Source organism: Leuresthes tenuis, unplaced genomic scaffold, assembly GCF_036924035.1.
Source record: "Leuresthes tenuis unplaced genomic scaffold, fLeuTen1.0.hap1 SCAF_16, whole genome shotgun sequence".
NCBI classification, from domain to species: Eukaryota; Metazoa; Chordata; class Actinopteri; order Atheriniformes; family Atherinopsidae; genus Leuresthes; species Leuresthes tenuis.
Genome location: NW_027325370.1, coordinates 21,789,336 through 21,807,735, shown reverse-complemented (window position 1 = coordinate 21,807,735; position 18,400 = coordinate 21,789,336). Strand labels below are relative to the sequence as shown.

At 39.3% G+C, this 18,400-nt stretch overlaps 1 protein-coding gene and 1 long non-coding RNA gene across 2 annotated transcripts; one reads left to right on the top strand and one right to left on the bottom strand.

Moving 5' to 3' along the window:
- Positions 1–897: 897 nt before the first annotated feature.
- On the bottom strand, positions 898–5,436 carry LOC140272293 (uncharacterized). The gene is made up of 3 exons (XR_011907908.1): positions 5,278–5,436; positions 4,597–4,628; positions 898–1,705 (listed from the first exon to the last, which is right to left on the bottom strand). It is a non-coding gene; the product is annotated as an uncharacterized lncRNA (long non-coding RNA).
- On the top strand, positions 5,413–18,396 carry gls2a (glutaminase 2a (liver, mitochondrial)). Its single transcript, XM_072367683.1, has 18 exons — positions 5,413–5,725; positions 7,745–7,832; positions 9,372–9,493; positions 11,579–11,708; positions 11,787–11,866; positions 12,015–12,178; positions 12,925–12,983; positions 14,569–14,601; positions 14,691–14,749; positions 14,841–14,907; positions 15,030–15,080; positions 15,687–15,863; positions 15,989–16,120; positions 16,255–16,347; positions 16,466–16,527; positions 17,104–17,180; positions 17,331–17,394; positions 17,492–18,396. The coding sequence occupies exons 1-18, from the start codon at positions 5,529–5,531 to the stop codon at positions 17,646–17,648; spliced, it is 1,812 nt and encodes a 603-aa protein (XP_072223784.1). The 5' UTR covers positions 5,413–5,528; the 3' UTR covers positions 17,649–18,396.
- Positions 18,397–18,400: the final 4 nt, after the last annotated feature.

Here is an 18,400-nt window from a genome sequence, read left to right as displayed (position 1 = left end):
AAAACTGTCTGAGAAGCTTGCTTGTTTGGACAAAGACGTTTAACAAAAAGTTGTGAGTTCTAGGCAAAAGACCAATCCTACTATGGCCTGTATCAATATGCATTTTCCCTTGAGACAGAACTAAATGTTCTGCAATCTGCTGTTAAATGTTAGAGTTGTGTTTCTTATCACTTATGCAGTTTATTTGTACAGTCAGTCTGTAATAGGATTTATTTACTTTCAGAGCAACTGTCTCAACAAAATAACACATATATGCCAAGATTATTTATTGTGAAGCTGAGCCAGAGACATGAGGAAATGTCTGTGGGATCTTTGTCATGTATATCTACAGTAGATAGGCCCAAGTGACCAGTTGGGCTTGAAAAGGAGTCTTTGTCACGTGAAGAGGCACAGTAATTCCAGGGTTATGACCTTTGAGTGTGTCCCACTCATTCTACGTGCAGGAAAGACAGATTGAACATCTTACCTCTACCAGCTCGGAGTGGTTTGGTAGATTGGAATTACATCCAAGACAAAAGTCCTAAAATGGATTCTTATGTCAGCTCTAATTGCATCACTTAACACCAAGATGCTTCTTCTTTTTTGTGCACCGTGTTTTCAATAATCTTAATTTCCTGTGACAATTTAGGTTTATTGTCATTAATAAGGGTAATACAGCTGCTTCCAAGGAAAAAAGTTAGGAAATTTGTTGATTTTTTATTTTTGGTATTTCAGATAAAAGAGAATACCAAACAGTGATAATGCTGATGAGTCCAGACTAAAGCATTTCTGGAATTTACACAGCCAGTTTGCCAGCTGAATCAATAATGATTGCTTTTAAACACAAGTAGGAGTGCACAGTGCCACAAACACTGAAGTACTGTCAGGTCACTGTTGCTCTGTCACCTAAAAAAAAAAAGATAAAGCTGCATTTCTATAGGAGGGAGCATTAACATGGAGGATAACTGTTCAATTATAGCTGTGTGTATCTACTGGGAAAAACAGACATAACTAACCCACTCTAAAAACTCAAATATATGTGAGATAGTGAATAGATAGCGCAACTAAGTTCAGATGGTACCGGTGGCAAACCTGATCATCATCAGAAGTTAAAGAGCTAACTGACACTATCTATAGCATCAAACAATTGCTGCAAATGTCTACCCTACAAACACAGTGAAGGGCTGCAGTCAGCAGTCCAACATTAACACAGCTCCATCTAAAACAACGCTGCAGTAATGCCACTGAATGCTTATGCCACTTTAGCTGCAGATCTGTGTCAAGGTACAGCAGGAATTCTAAGTCCAGTTCAGCTCTGCACAACCTTTTTCTCTGGTGCTCTGACTGTATACTGCCTTCTGCCGTCTTCCAGCACACACAATAGGCCTCTGTGTGCACGGCCCGCGGAATGCTGCGAGATGGCAGGGCAGTGGGATAGCTGCATGGTGAGGATGGGGGTTGGTGGGTGAGGAAGGGTGTGGAAGCTAAGAGGATGAAAAAAGGGAGAAGGGGGAGAGGGGTGGGTTTGAGGGTAGGGGAAGGGAAAGAGATGGCAGTGACGGAAGGAGGGTGGTGATGGAGGGGCTGATCTCTGTACTGTACGGGTGTACAGAGGCTCCAGGGGTCTACAGGGTGTCTAGGTTTCGGCACAGTGACCATATTAGAGGGGTGGCTGCGGGCCTCTGTGCAAACACAAGCCAGTGGCCAGAGGATAGTCAGTACCCACCTGGAGGAGAGCATGAACAGGTCTGTTAGATGAAAGACTGCTTCACAATATATCCTGTCCTCATAACCAGTGTGGATATTTCTTTTGAAATGAAAGGAAACTGTTTTAATTACTTGTTTGTAGTGCAATAAAATCCAGCAGGCGAACTGTTGTTTCCTTAAGGCTGTAATGTTGATTAAATGCTTGTGAACAAAACTGACTGCTGAATTAAATAATGGCAGAAACACATCTATTTTCAACTGATATTTTCTCAATTCTTGTCTTACTTTCAGGGCAAAAAATAAAGGTTCAGGTACTGAGACGTGTCTGTGCATTCCAGTTTCCAGTTTTTCAGAGGTGCGCTTAATAAAACAGTTACACGGTAATATAACATAGTAAAGCAAAAGTGCATGTGAGACTAACAGGTGGGACTGTCGCCTATGCAGACATTTTGCTGAGCTCCACCACTTGCCATGGGGTCATGGAGACAACTGGAGTCAAGAATTCAGTCAGCAGTTTTAATGATGGGACTCATCTTCTGGGAACCATGAATATCCAGAGAGGCAGACATATTCAAAATGGGAATTGTTGTCATTCCTTTACCTGGCTGTATTGTAAGGGAAGCTGAAGAGAATATATTCTTATGACTCAGCTTGCTCTAAGTGAAAATGCATCCTCATGTTTAACTGTAACACTTCACTATTCCTTCACTAGGACTTTGTTAGGAAGCGCTGAAGAGAAACACAAAAATGATATTTCATTCTGAAAGGGTAGTAGATTAGGAATATAGGCATTGGGTGGGGATAAATATGATTAAGACAGAGGGTAAAAAAGACGTATGTTAAAAAGTTTTAACATACATATAGTCAGTATAGTCAGAACTATTAAGACAAAGGCTGTTCCTTAAACTACTCCATCACAGTCACTTTGCAAATTCCCATTCATAGTATGCACAGGTAAAAGGATACTCAAAGTACATTGAGGTTGGTATATTTATCCAGGAAATGGATGCAAGTCCATGTGTGTCGCTATGTGGTGAAGATTAAATTTAGACAAGAGATGGAAATCTGTCCTCCCTGGGAGGCAAAGGCTTAATGACTCTGATCCTTTAATTTGAGAAATGAAGTAAACGATGCATTAAATCTCTACAAGTATTTAACAGTCTCTAATAAAAGGCTTTGTTTCTCTGTGTGATATTGTTATTTCTTGTCCAATCATTAGCACACAGGCAATGCAGAAGGTTTGGTGTTTTAATGAAACTAGAAATGAATTAAATTAAGGTGCTTTATACACTTTGTCTCTGAGGTAATGTTTGAACCTAAGTACTGTGTATGGCAACATGAGTAGAATAAGTTCCCTTAGCTTCAGGTTATTTGGAAAAGTGAGCAAGCATCGATACTAAGATAATGGCAGTAATAATAGGTAATACAACCAGGACAGGCTGATAATAGGGATGAATAATGTTTTCCATTCCTTCAAATGGCTGAAGTTCATTAGACCTAATTATCTTTCAGCTATTCTAAACTGACTTTGAGCGAGGAGTCGACATCTCTGGACAGCTCTTTTAAAGCTTTTAGATGTCTGCTAATGTCTTCAGTTTTATTTGTAATCCAGAATTAAAGTTTCCATTTGATTAATCCAAACGAATGCTCCAATCACACTTTGACAGTCACTGACCCTTTTCTTTCCTGAAAGGCCCTGCATCTGGCTCCTCAGCCAAGGCTTTATCCAGACCTTCAGATTACTGAGCCTGAATCAAAGCACCAGAGCCGGTATGTTTCTTTTCCTGTGTGAGGTGGAGGGGGAAGAGGTTAAGTTTGTGCAGGCTTGGTGAGTGCAGTGAGGGGGGCTTTCTCACACAAGATGGAGGATGAAGGGACAAAGGTGGCATTCATTGGCCCAGGAATGGAAAACATTTTCTCCTGAAAACAGAGAAGCTACAACCGGCAGAGGTAGCGCAGAGAGGCCACGGGTAAGCAAGCACACCTTTGGAGAAGTCACATGCCTAGAAATGCAGACGATAGGACTGGAACTTAATGAGGCCTCGTTTATTTGTAAATGGAGATTATATCATGTCACCTTCTGAAGTCTGTACCAAATGTGATATTTCGCAGTCTGCATGAATGAGAAAGACTGTATGTGTAGCGTATGCGCAGTGTAACAGAGTGTGGGCGTGGTGGATCATCATCAGGATACTTCAACAACTTCTGAAAGCTCTAAGTTGGCCTTACAAGGCCCACAGTGGCCCTGAGGTACAAAATACAAGAACATAAAGAAAATCTTAAGAAATACTTAACAAAACACTGGCAGAAAACACCACAACATCAAACACACAATGTGATTTCACAAAACACCACAACAGAAATCATGACATTACAGGAGACCAAATCACATTTCAATAAAAACACAAAAACAAAACAAAAGAACCCTAAAACATCACAGAGAGAACAACAGCAAAGCAGAAAGCGAAACCAAAAGCCCAACATTTCAACAATCCCAATATGCTAGGAAACACAAAAGTAAAACACATTTTAGAGAACATTTCAGAAAACGCGATTGTTTGGTGATTTGTGTGTGAGAGTGTGTGTTTTGTGCTATAATATTGTGTTCTACACTTCCTGACCAACATAAGAACAACTCTTTGACTAGTATAGACAAAGATAGAAAACAAAAAATACATAGATTTCCAACTAATTCCCCAAAACACAATGTATTGTGTCAAAGGTATTGTGATGCACTTCATTGGGCCTAATAGCGGAGCAGCTGACATCAAAAACAATAAAACCTAACTAAGAAAGTAATATAATGCAGCATTTTTGAAGCACAAGAGAACCCCCGTGGAGAGGAAGGATCTCAGATACATAACTCGGATGTGTCCTCAATAAGAAAACTGCCAGGGAACAGGGACAGACCTGAGCAGAGGCTCCTGGTGTGAGTGTGCCACCTAGAGGACAGGATGGTGAGACATCATTGAATCAGTGTGAGAATCTCACCATGGGGTGTCACCATATCACAGCAGTAGACTTAAAGGCTCCTCACTTAAAAGTCACTCTTTACAGAACAACAACCCACACTTTACACCCATCATGCACAGAATTTATTGACTGATAGCAAAAGAGTCAAACCACAGGCTGATTTATAATGATTCAGGTCAGAATACTTACAGACCCCCAAAACAGATGATGAGGCTGATATTCTTCTTTGCAGCATAACATTACACAAAAACTATAACATTATCAATGTTGTCCTGACTTGTATCACAATCGCCACCGTTCTGATCATTACTTGCAGTAATAACAAAACCAACAAAGATTTGCCTTAGAGTAAGTAAGAATGGCACTGCACACATCTTTATAAAGCCAGAGAACAAACAATATAATAGAAAAATTGGAAGAACAGATAAAAGATCACACACACCAGACAGACACAACCACCTTGAGTGGCCCACTGTCTATGGTAACAATTTTGTTGTCAGAGGCCAGTAGCACTTTATAAGGACATTCAAGAGCATGACAGTTCTTTCCAAAAGGTCGGAGGTGATCTTCACCTTCGTGAATCAGCAGATGTTGTTGAAATAGTAGCAGCAATCATACCTGGTGGGCTGCATCACGCTCAACTTCATGTCAGTGGTTATTGAACCCATCGTGTTGTCTGTGTCACAGCTCCGCCCCCGAGTAACAGCCAGTACTGTCTACTTGATCCAGTCTGCAAAACAGCCGCTGCTATTAAAGCTCCGTGGACCACAGGGCACCGGTCACATCTACCTCTCAAGATCAGCTCGTGACGAGAGGACAATATATATATATATATATGTTCAATTATTAAAGATTAGGCCCGACTTATAATGCATTGCCTGAAAAGCCTGAGGACAGCCAACCCGGGAATCCTGCTGCTATTTAAAAATGCAGTCATCTCCGCTAGAGTTGGAGCTGACATGTCCAGAAGTCAGCAACCTGTTCTGTTATCCAGCTGGGTCGCATCACCCCACACCCACAAAGCCTTTCATCAAAAGGGCCCTGATGTGGACAAGGGGCACTCCAAGTAGGTCACAACAGGATTTAGCCAGTGTAATGGGCGGCAATATTGTTCAACAATAGTAACCTCGTCATGATTTACCATAAGTACTCCCACAGTCATTTTACGAAAGTTAGATTTGCCTGATGTAGCGATGTAGCTATCATTAAAAGCGTCTGGGTGTTATTTGGTTCAAGTTGCCAGTAAGAAGTCAACAAGAAACCACTTACGAAGCAAAATTCTGTATCTCTGAAGACATGTTCAGAGTTCAAATCAGGGTAAATGCTAGATGTTCACTTGCAAATAACCAGAGATTTTAAAATGTCACTGGCGTTTGACCGCTGCAGCCAGAGATCCAGTTCAGAAGAGTTGATTGTCTTTCAGATTGGTATTACAGTAAAACAAAATTCGAAATACTGAAAGAAATTTATATATACCAATAGTACAAAAGTTTGCTACTATCAATATGTATATACTCACAAAAGATGAAAAACAAACTGTGTTTTTATAAGGTTTTTATAATGTTAGACAGGCGCAGTCATTTACAAGAATCTCTGTTGGTTGCCTGGCAACGTCAGAATAGTCCCATTAATTGTAGTTGGTACACCTGGACAAGAAAATTGAATTTTACAACTCCTGCACATATAATCACAACTATTACTTTTTCAAGGTGAAAAGGTGAAGGCAAGCAAATTATAATGTGTTTAATTCGTAAACCACAGAGGTGCTCATACGTGTTTTTTAGCTTTAGGCGGTAAAAGATTTATTGTTTCCATTCCTTCCAGTCTTTATGTTGAGCTAATCGTTTCCAGGCTAGTTATAGTTTGAATGATCCCTATCCCTTAGATAGAAGTGTTAGTTGGAGCAACATTCAGTCAATTTCAAATCAAGCAGTAAAAATATAATAATCAAGTAGGCCTTTAATGCAACAATGTTGCACATTTGCTGATTCTAGCTTTGAAATTATACGAATTTGACACACTTCTTTGTTATATGGTGTTAACTAAATGTCTGTTTATGTCCCATTTCCAGAATCGTTGCAGTGTCAAAGGGGAAAAACCTAAAAACAAATGAAAACCAATTCACCTGTTTAAACCTATATGTAATTGAAATAGTTTATTCAAAAGAAAAGAAAATCATATCAAATTTTCATCAAATTTTTTTTTTAAAGTCTCCCAGAGAGGCTGAGGCTTTCAGAAGAATAGTTGTGGAGGAGTTCACCACTTTGTGAGAGACTATGTGAGCAAGTAGTTCAACAGTTTCAACAATAACAGCAACACAAAACTGAGAAGAATTTAATACAGAGCACATAATCCAGTTAAAAGACTCTAAACACAGTCAAAGTAGAAAATTATCCTGTGTCGGACAAACAAAAATGAGAAATTCTCTTTTGGACCAAACACCTGATCTGTTATAAACACGTAGTCAGAAAGCCAGAATCCATGACGGCATGTGACTGCAGTAGTGCACGTGGCACAAGTAACATCTCATCTCTGATGGCATTGTTTTTGCTGAACAATATGTACAGTACTGGAATAACATGTACTGCAATCCATACTGACAGTCACATTCAAATAACTCGGTGCAGTTTTTATTGGGCTGTAAAAATGTCTGTTTTCATTAGACCATCCCTGCAAACATTCAGAAGTTAATGTGTTTACAATGTGGTGCCCTACTGACAACTCTGTGACAGCTTACCACAAGACTTAGTGTGATCTTGAAAAGATACACTGTACCTGTTATGCAAGTTAATTGTTGTAATCCTTCTGTTGGCTAAACCTGAAAAGATATTGTGTATATAACACTTTATTATTTGTATTACTGTGTCTTTAGTGCATGCAGTTATTGCTTAGAGGTGATGTCTTCTGTCATTACCAAACTGAATGGGAGGATCTATGTCAATATCTGGCCTGGTACCATTATTTCTCCTGCTCTCAGTGTTGTTGACACAATCCTTGAGGCCCTGCACATGGTTTTCACTCAATACATGGGAGCCCGTCTGGTTTTAAGATCACAGCATGGTGTGTTTGTTGTTTGTTTTGACAGAAATCAGTTGATGTCCAGTATGGAGGACTTACTTTTCTACACTATCACCGATGGCAAAGAGATGATTCCCCTCTCCCTTTTCTTCTCTGTGAGTCAAAAGCATATTCGCTCTTCCTCTGTCACGGCAAGCCCCATTTAGACTTCACATGACATATGCAAACATACACATCTGCCATGTGTCCTACAAGATTGTTATGTTGCTCTAAATTACCTTTGACTTCAGTTAAATAAACCTCAGTGGGCAACCTGATAGCCCAAAACAGGAATTTTAAGCGTCTCCGGCTGACTGCAAGGTTTTAATGGTGTTTTGGGAATGTCTTACGTAATAGGTCTAAAAATAGTAGGTGTGACTCTGTGGATTGAGATAAAATACCATCTGAGAGCAGCTTTTATAGTTCACAGGATTGATTATTTTTTGGGTCGTCACCACAAAACCTTATATACATTGTACATTATAGACTCCATACTAACCTGCACATGGGATACATGGTAGGTAAATAGTTCCCTGAGCAGGAAACATGTTGCTAAATAAATTTCGTTGGAAATTGGCCGTAGTTCATATTTTCAAACTCTTAGGTTCCAAACCTTTGGTAAAATGATACAACTATAATACACCAAGCAGACAGGCTCTTTATAGTCACATTTCTAAACCTAGAACCAGTGAATATAAACACTGAGGAGCAGATACTGATTTTTTATTTTTATTTCTGACAGCATCTATAGCAGCAACTATAGATAAAAAGACAGACATCTGGAGACCATGGTGACTATGACAACTTAGTTCTTTTAAAAACAGGCACGCAATTAGGAGACAAGACATATGTCAACACTGGTGGCAACTTGTTACAGTACACATGACTGGATGTGTTTGTAGAGGTGACCCGGGCAGCATATTTCATAGAAATGTCAACAGGAAAGTATGATCTATGTTCTCAAAGTATTTTACAATTATAGATATAGATAAGATTGAATTATGAAGCCTCAAAACCATTTAAACTGTGTTCTTTATTTTATTAATGAACTATAAAGCATTCTAGTAATCCATAAGTGAAACATAACTATTATTTGTCAATACAACTAACAAAAATAAGCTAACAATTGTATTTGTAAATGCAAAGCAGCTCACAAAACAGTCCCACAGTCACATAGTGTAAAGGATAAAACTCTAAAATAAGCCCAGGAACACTCTGTGCACTGCATTCCTGCCCTGAAGCTAAGAATCTCACAGACATTCAATAACTGGAACACCAAGTTGCAGCCACAGGTTAGGTCTGTTTGCTCACTGAAGCATTTATCAGATGTGATGAGTAAAAAAAAATAATAAAACAACTACTACTCAAGCTTCCTTGGTCAGGAGGGTTATGCACATGGTGTCCCCAAAATAGACGCACGTGCTACATATAGTGACTGTCAGTGTGACCCACAGAGTGAGAAGGATCGCAGCGATCCGGTCTCAGCTCGCCTCATTCTCTTGTTGGCACACCTGAAGCTTTGAAATCCCCGAACTATATCCCATGTGCACACGTTTAAGATGCTGCCAGTTTACATTACACGGATAAATTGAAAAGTGTCATTTATCACCCCCTCCCTTCATCATATCCCTTCATATAATTTCTCCACTATGCAGGCTTTGAAAAAAACAGGTTTATTAACTTCAGACCCTCGACTGCGTGACTGCGTCCGTCAGATGCGACAGTCCACACGTGACTCTATTGGACCAGTCATGATGGACAAGAAGCTCTTCAGAAGGTGAGAAAAGCTTTGTTTATTTACGGGGACATATTTCTGCACACAGTAACTCAAAAGGAAAATAACATGACTGTGACAAGAAGACAAAAACACCATCTGTGGTAGTCTAAATAAACACTGGGTGTAAGTCACTGCTCCCCAATCAGCCTTTAAAACAGAAATTCTTAAAAGCATAAGTAAGTGGATGAAAGTGTACAAGATGTGAGGCTAGGAAAGTTGAAGGGACTTTCATGTTTTTTCATTTCGTGAGAGAGTTGATTTGTGGTCAACTCTATTTGAGTCCAGCAGACTGACAGACACAGGCGTTTTATAGCTGACAGCTGCTACGAACCAAATTCATGTGCATGCATGCATGCCAAGCGATGCAGTGGAGGGTAGAGGAAGACAGAGGGGTCTGAGGGCTTGTTAATGAAAGGGTATCATTCTGGTTGAACTCCAGACTGCGGCAATTACATTAGTAGGCTCAATGGATCTATAAGCGCCATTACGCTCCCTGGTGTTCTAATGGAATAATTTCCAAACTGACAAGTGTAATTTACTCAAATGTATCTTCTAGTCTGAAACCGTCCAGGGTTTGGCAGTCGATCGTTGTCAAAATGAATCTGCCTATCTATTTTTTTTTTTGCTTTTTTCTTAAAATTACGAGGTTATCCATATTCACAGGCTTTTCCAGTGCTCACTATGAATATGCTACTGGAAATAGATAGAGCTATCTTCTATTATTTTTAGGAAATAACTCTGAACTATGAATAATTCAAGCTCCTCGTACTCTCTTTTGCTGGTGTCTCAGTCTAGCTTCGCCTTGGATTAGTCAGGGCCAGATATTTTAGTTCAGACCAGCTGTGACAGAATGTGCATACCGTTCCTTGAGAGCAAGCAGTGTTGCTGGCCAATTGCAGTAATTAAAATGTATGATAACTGTTAGATGTGCTGATATAGACAGTCTTGTTTCTGCGAGGTGTTTATCCGCCCAATGCTGGTTAGTTTGCATTTATTACGGTTATGAAAATATGTTCAGTCATGAGTTAAGAATTTTGAGATAAATGGAAATTGATTAGAGTTTTCGGCACCATCAGTCTCAGTAACTGAGCATGTTGGGCTTTAATCCTATCTGACAAGTGCTTGTGTTCCCAGAGCAAACAGGAAAAGGGAACTTCTGTCCCCTCATGGTGTTTTTGCAAATCATGTTGTTGTTGCCTATTTTCCAGTGGTTTGAACACTATAGTCACCTTGATAAAACTCAAAGACAGAAAAATTGAAATATGATCAGCTCTAGTCTTGGCCATTCAACTTTTAATGTAATTTTGAGCTAGAAGTTGAGTTGTGGTTGTTCTCTAACTCACATTATGAACAGCCTGTAACACTGTTTGAGATATATTTGTCACTATTTCTGCTTCTGTTCTAAATAACAGCGGTAAATAGAATTCCTGTTTGCATTTGCGTGCAGTGTCTCCATTTTACTATATAATAGGCACTTTTCCATCCCACAAGTGCAAATGATAAATGAATGAATTCCATTCTAGTTTCAAGGTTCATACATTTAGTGTGCTGCCTTTCTGCTGTACAATAATGACTCACTGACATCCTAACTGGAATTAAAAGGGAAGCTTTTCTGATGTTATTATAAAATCTGGGCTTTCCTGACTATGACAGTTTCAATATCTCCTCTTCGTTACCAGATTTATTATTTCTTGTTGTTGATTTGTGGTTGTTTGTCTACTTATATTCATGTGTTAGTTTTTAAGGCATTTTAGTTACACGTGGACTGTCTCAGAAACTAGTAGGCTGTGTCTGAAAAGACTTACATTTTTAACTCCAATTTGGATTGCATCCCAAGTTTTAATACCTATATCTTAAAACAAGTTATTAGCTGCATGACCACATACCATCAGACGAAAGTGTGGCGACACGCTTTTGATGTTTTGATGAAATCAACACTTCAGGGTCATAAAAGAGTTTTATATGATATGTGGCATTTATTGATATCTTTTGCCAGTTATGTGTCCCAAAAAATTGTATTGTATCTTTCTTAAGTGTTTTTTTTTTCAATTCTCTATATCAGTTTTAAAATATGTCCTGTTGTAGGTGTGTGGGCAACAACATCCTGCTGTTGACTAAGGCTTTCAGGAAAAAATTCATCATCCCTAACTTTGAAGAGTTTACCCAACAGATCAGTTCGATGTATGACAGTGCACATCAGCAAACAAGGGGACACGTAAGTAACAGACATGCAAATTTAGTGTCGACTTCTTTCACTGTAGCACATTCACACATCTTTCATGTTTTTATTCAGGTAGCTGATTACATTCCTCAGCTGGCTAAGTTCAGTCCTGAGCTCTGGGGCGTGTCTCTGTGCACAATTGATGGGCAGAGGTGAAGGCACAGTTCCATTCTAATGCATCTCTCCATCCTGAAAACCTTCACCATTTACACCACCTTACTAACCATCCTCCATGTTTTTTTGTTTTTCTTTGCTTGTTTTCTTTCTTTTTTTTCTCTGTTACACCCTCATATCATGCAGATACTCAGTGGGTGACACCAAGATTCCTTTTTGCCTGCAGTCATGTGTGAAGCCTTTGGAGTATGCCATTGCTGTCCATGAGCTTGGCAGTGACCATGTTCACCAATTTGTGGGCAAAGAGCCAAGCGGATTCAAGTTCAACAAACTGTCACTGAATGAGGAAGGTAAGTGATTGGTCTGATTTATTCTAGTTATCCTGTCACAAGTAGTGACAATAATGCTGAGTGTACGCATGACAAGTTCTTCTTTATACTAAAAAAAAAAATTTTCTATATTATTCTAGTATACAAAAACTCAACTGCAGTTGCTGCCAATGCAGTGGTCGGTAAGTCTGTCCACTGTTGCTCAGTGGTCAGTTATTAAGTCTTTAGAAGTTCAGCCTTCTCTTCGTATGAGGCGTTCTCAACACTGCAGTTTTCATAGAATATTATTATTGATGGTGTCTGTTTGTTGCTACAAAAAACCCTAAAAAACGAACAAGAGGGACCACTGAGAAATGGCTTCTGACCACAAACACTAGATCATGGTCGGTGGACAGACTGAGCGGACCACTGAATTGGCTTTAACCCAATTTCTTGCCTGCAGTGAAAGTTCTAAAGAAGATTGTTTGCTGTGTCATCTGTGGTTCTTGATCTATGATTCAACAGATTCTGTTTGTTAGCAGCAAAGCTAGCATAGTGCAAGAAAAACAAGGAAAAACCAAAGACAAAAAGTACTACCAGTGGGCTTTTATCTAGTCTGTTTACCATTTTAACGCCCCATTTTCATAGCCACATGCTGTTGTTTGACTTATTATCTAATAGTACATGCAAGACCCCCATATAGGAAACCAACCTTTATTCTCAGCAGTTTTTTTTGGTCTTGTGGTTAGGGGCAAATCAGTGATGCCATGCTTTTATTTCTTGTGCAGATAAGCCACACAACCCCATGGTGAATGCCGGAGCTATCGTAATCAGTTCTTTGATTAAGGTAAAATTTATAGCACAATGACTGATTACATGGATATGATAATAGGTATTTACTGAATGCAGAATATGCGTACATGATCATTTGACACAGTTGAGTGTCATTAAATGGGGGTGTGTGGGCAATAAATAAAGAGGGGCATCTCATGTGTTCTTTAATCCAACTAACCTTTCGCAACATGACGTTATCCTCTTACATCAGATTTCACCCTTTTCTTGTTCCCCATGGATGTATGCAAGAATTTTGTAAGACTCACAGATTTGTATGCTTTTTCTTCTTTTTGAGACATGTTTTTGACGCTATTTGTATGCACAATGGTCTAATCAAACATTCATCGTGGTACTTTTGCCAGTGAAACACTCAGATAGAGACACGTTTGACTATGCTGTAAGCTGATTTTGAATATTTTATTAACCTATTCAGACCTGAGGCTTCCTCTCAGCACAGAAACTACATTACTTATATGTTGCATAAGGTCGTAATGGATTAATCATGTTTTGTAGGCCTAAACAAATAAGCCACTGAACTGTATTTAAGCTTAGCAAACAGAATACTGCTTTCCTCTAACTAAAGACGACCCATGATTTTATGTTTTTCACAATAGAAAGTTACATGAAAGAGACTTTTTTGGCTTGAAAAATTGGTAAACAAAGTCACTGAGGTTTCACATCAGCAACAGCCTTGACATACCTAATACCTAATTGACCGAGCACAACCTCTCAGTGGCAGCTGAACTATCGTCATCACCATGTGGCTTACTGTCAAACTTATCTGTTAGCTTTACCTGTGTTTTAGCCATATATGGCTGTTTCCTCAGTTTCACAGCTGAGTTTGTAGGTCCTTTTATCAAATGTGGGCCAAGTTCAGTAGTAAGGGAGGGACTTCAGGCCTGACAACAGGGGTGTGTATGTGCTTTTGGCCAATTACAGCCTCCAGAATAGAAAGTGTGTTTGCCACCCTCATTCTGCATGTGCATGTCGACAGGGGACAATGTTTAAGTGAACACTGTTTGTTTATTGTATTTGCATGTGTTTAATATTCTCTTGGAGGTCGTGTAAAATTAAAGGCAGAAGTATGAAGTTGTCAAAAGCTGTTTTGGTTTCACTCACAGCAGTAATCGTGCCCCAGTGGGAATCGCTGTCTATGAAGATCAAAAGGTCTTTTAAAAAATGGTTTTCACATCAGGCAGAATGCTAAACTACTTGGAAAGACATTGAACCAACAGATTTTGTATTATGTCTTCCTTTCAACTCACAGAATGACTAATATCACCCTTAACCTTTCTTGGTAGAGTCATTAAATCTGAATGTTAGTGCAATCCCTTTTTGGTAACTGCACAACTTGGTAATGATCTTTTACTGGACCTTGAAATTCAAGCACAGTCATAAAATGCCCCCAGGCTACATTGAGCACATGGACTGACACGCTCAGCGGCAACATGTTCACGTCAGACAATGACATCCAGCCAAGTTTCTTAAAAGTCTGCTTCAATGGCAAAGTACTCAAACACTGCCATCTATAGGGACTTAGTAACTCTTGATGTCCTGTGAAGCTGACATAAATGATTATGTTCTCTCTGTTTTGACAGCCTCATTCAAATAAGGCTGAGAGGTTTGACCATGTGAGTAAATGCTTCTCATTTGTTTTTTTAATTACACTCTTTCATTTAATCTCCCTACTGAAGAATTTTTCATTATGATGTCATTACAGGTGATGGATTTCCTGAAAAGCATGGCTGGTACAGAGTATGTGGGATTCAGCAATGCAACGTGAGAACTGCTTCAAAAACGCACAGTGATTTTCCTCGTACTTTGTTCTCTTCATGAAATGCAGTTTTTCAAACCTGTTTTTTTCCTGCAGTTTCCAGTCAGAGAGGGAGACTGGTGATAGAAATTATGCAATTGGTTATTACCTTAAAGAGAAGAAGGTTTGTGAGGGTTTTTTTCTCGTAGTTTTGCATTTAATCACATTCACTCCATGCATGTTCAGTGTTCAGGTTTTTACATTAATATCCTCACTTTGTGCTGATTCTTATTCTGATTCTTGCAGTGCTTTCCTGACAATGCAGATATGATTGCAGCTCTTGACTTCTACTTTCAGGTGAGGCAAGAGAGGGTTTATGTAAGTCTGTCGGTTACTTCAGTTTTACCCTGACTGAACCCAATTTTAGCCCTAAGACTTAAGTAATCATAAACATGTCATGTCCATGGAAATCCAAATCCAAAGAAATCCAAAAATACGTGTGCTACAATCAGTCTGACAACAATGTTCAAGATACTCTGCAAAAAATGCTTTAGATCTAATGCTATCTCATCATGTGGTCACAAAGAGACTATATCACATGTATAATGTTAGTATGATGAGATATAAAATATTACTTTGTTATCAAGGTTTGTAATTTGGGAAGAAAAGAAAAAGGCACAAATGGAGGCACACTAATTATTTATCTGATCTATTTCAAACTTAAGACCTCTTTAGGATGGGCCTTCTAATGTTTTGAACAAAAGTTTTTTTTTTCCATGACACTTATGAAAATGAGTAAATACTTTCCTATGAGGTTCTTGGGGAACATTTGTAACTTTTAGTGAAGCAAAGTAACTGGGATTACACTCTGGAACCGGTTCAGCAATAATATATATATTATAATGATTGTTTAAAGTCTCTAAGTGAAACTTTTAAACTGGTCTGTATGCCTCTTCATTGCAGTTGTGTTCCATAGAGATAACCTGTGAGTCAGGAAGTGTCATGGCTGCTACGCTGGCCAATGGGGGAATTTGCCCAATCACAGGTGACCGTGTGTTAAGTGCTGAAGCCGTGCGTAATACCCTAAGTCTCATGCATTCCTGCGGCATGTACGACTTTTCTGGACAGTTTGCCTTCCACGTGAGTCCTTTTGATTTAATCTAGCAACATTTCTCAATGTACTGTGGCCATAAAGCATGAGCGTTAGCAAGTCTTAAGGTGTGGCTCCCAGGCCTCCAATTTTGCAGTTGATGCTCCTTGTTTAGGTGGGTCTGCCGGCAAAATCTGGAGTTTCAGGGGCTGTGCTGCTAGTAGTTCCCAATGTCATGGGTATGCTGTGTTGGTCCCCGCCGTTAGATCGGCTTGGAAACAGCGTTCGCGGCATTCACTTCTGTCAGGTAAGCAGTTTACAGTTTCAACTTCAGCTTGAAACTCTCATTTTTGATCATGTCTTCTTCTATTTGATGTGTGTAATAGATGTTATTTTATTGTGAATGCCTATGATGAGTTATCCACATTTTTTATCCACAAGGACCTTGTGTCTCACTTCAACTTCCACAATTACGACAACCTGAGGCACTTCACTAAGAAACACGACCCCAGGAGAGGATCAGATGATGACCCAGTAAGTTCAGTTCAACAAGGGTAGACTTTATGTGTATTTGTGTAACAAAGAGACAATGTTTATGCAGGAGTTTTTAAAAACAGTTCACTTCATTAATATTTTCCTTTTGATCCTTCAGAACAAGTCAGTGGTGAACTTGATGTTTGCAGCATACAGCGGTGACGTCTCTGCTTTGAGGAGGTAAGTGGAAAGCTTTTTTTTCAACGGGAAAGGGGGACTAAACTTGCTGCACAGAAACTTGAATTAGCAGTTTGACATTTTCTTGATTACACCAAGTGTATTTGCTTTCTTGACAAGCGTGAAACAACACGATTACCACATTAATATCTGCCTAATAAGACAGTCGTGATGAATTAAGACGTTATGAAGTAAAGGTTTGGAAAATCCATCTACCAGCTGTATGAAGGCTCTCTAATTAACTTGTAGATTTACCTTTTTTTTTCATATGTGCAGGAAGTCACTGCACCTGGCCATGAAACAGTTCAACACGTAAATCTCAATTTGTAGTTGTCAGAGTTTACAAGCTATGGTATCCACTGTAAAGCAGTACATATAGGCATACCCATGTTCATGCTAAGCTAAACCAACCGAGTCCTGACTGACTGCAATGAGAGTTCCATCAATCTCTTTGCAAAAAGAGAGTTTTTAAAACATATTTACCCTCAGAAAAGCTCAACTCTACACAGCACACACTCTGACAGTGTGACAATCCTGAGTCACTCCAGTTACAGTCATATTGTCAACCCCCCCCCCCAGGTTTGCCCTTTCAGCTGTGGACATGGAGCAGAGAGACTATGACTCGCGCACAGCTCTCCACGTCGCTGCTGCAGAAGGTGACATACCTAATCATTAGTCCATTCATTCCTCAATGATCTCAGCTTTGGCATTCATGCAAGAGTCCAGGGAAAATGGCATTGTCATCACAGTGTTATTGATTTCTCTTTTGTGCTTTGACGTTGGGTTTCCTCACTTCTTTCTGTTAGGCCATGAAGACGCTGTGATCTTCCTAACTGAAATATGTAAAGTGAATCCCTACACCAAAGACCGGTAGGTATTCAAGATTAAACTCATTCATCTTATACTAACTCATTATACTAACTATAAGAATCCATCCATCTCCATATCACACTGTGTTATCTATCAGATGGGGCAACACACCCCTTGATGACGCCATGCAGTTTGGCCATGATGTTGTCGTTTCAGTCCTGCATAAGTACCAGAGTGAGTACACCGACAGCGACTCACCAAGCATCACCGCAGAGCAGAAGACCACACTGGACACAATGAAGAGTACTCTTTAAAGCAATGCACCCGAGAGGAATGAAAGGACACAGGGTGAATGAAAACACCGATGAATGAATGAGTTTTTATTTAAAATGTGGTAAACCATGTCATCCTTTAGACTATGCTTTTTTTGCAGCCTGAGGGTTGATTAGTAATGTATATCAAAGCATTATATCGACAAGCAATGTGTTGCTAGTGTGGAGAAAAAATGTTAACGGACGATGATCTTGCTGGTGTGGAAATAATGCTGTTTTTGTGCTCAGATTCTGATAGATGAATGCCACTGAGATGTAAATATCTAATATACCGTGACATTTATTTTGAACTTAAAAGTTGTATATTTTATTTCAATAGTATGCTATTTAATGGGAGAGGGTTTATGCCATCTGCGGAAAAACTACAATATTCCCAGGGCTGCTTCATTAATAATTCTACCTCGACAGGAGGAGATTTAGTCGAGTCTACAAAGCTGAAAGGTCTTTTTCATGGAATAACACACATTCTGACCCATTTTGATTTTATTCAGGTTATGTCTTCAGGTTGTTTTTTCATATCCATATGTTCATTGAAGTTTCATTCATTGATCTTTGATATTTTTGCTCTTTTATGTTCATTTCTTACCATCTGCCTCTGCCATCTACCCATTTTGTTTTATCATTTCCTTCAAGTTTCAGTGTGATTATTCCTCAACATGACCTCCGTACAAAGCTTCAGTCACTGTAGATATCATCACTCTGCTGTAAATAAAAGAAAAGTGTGAGAGCAGTTT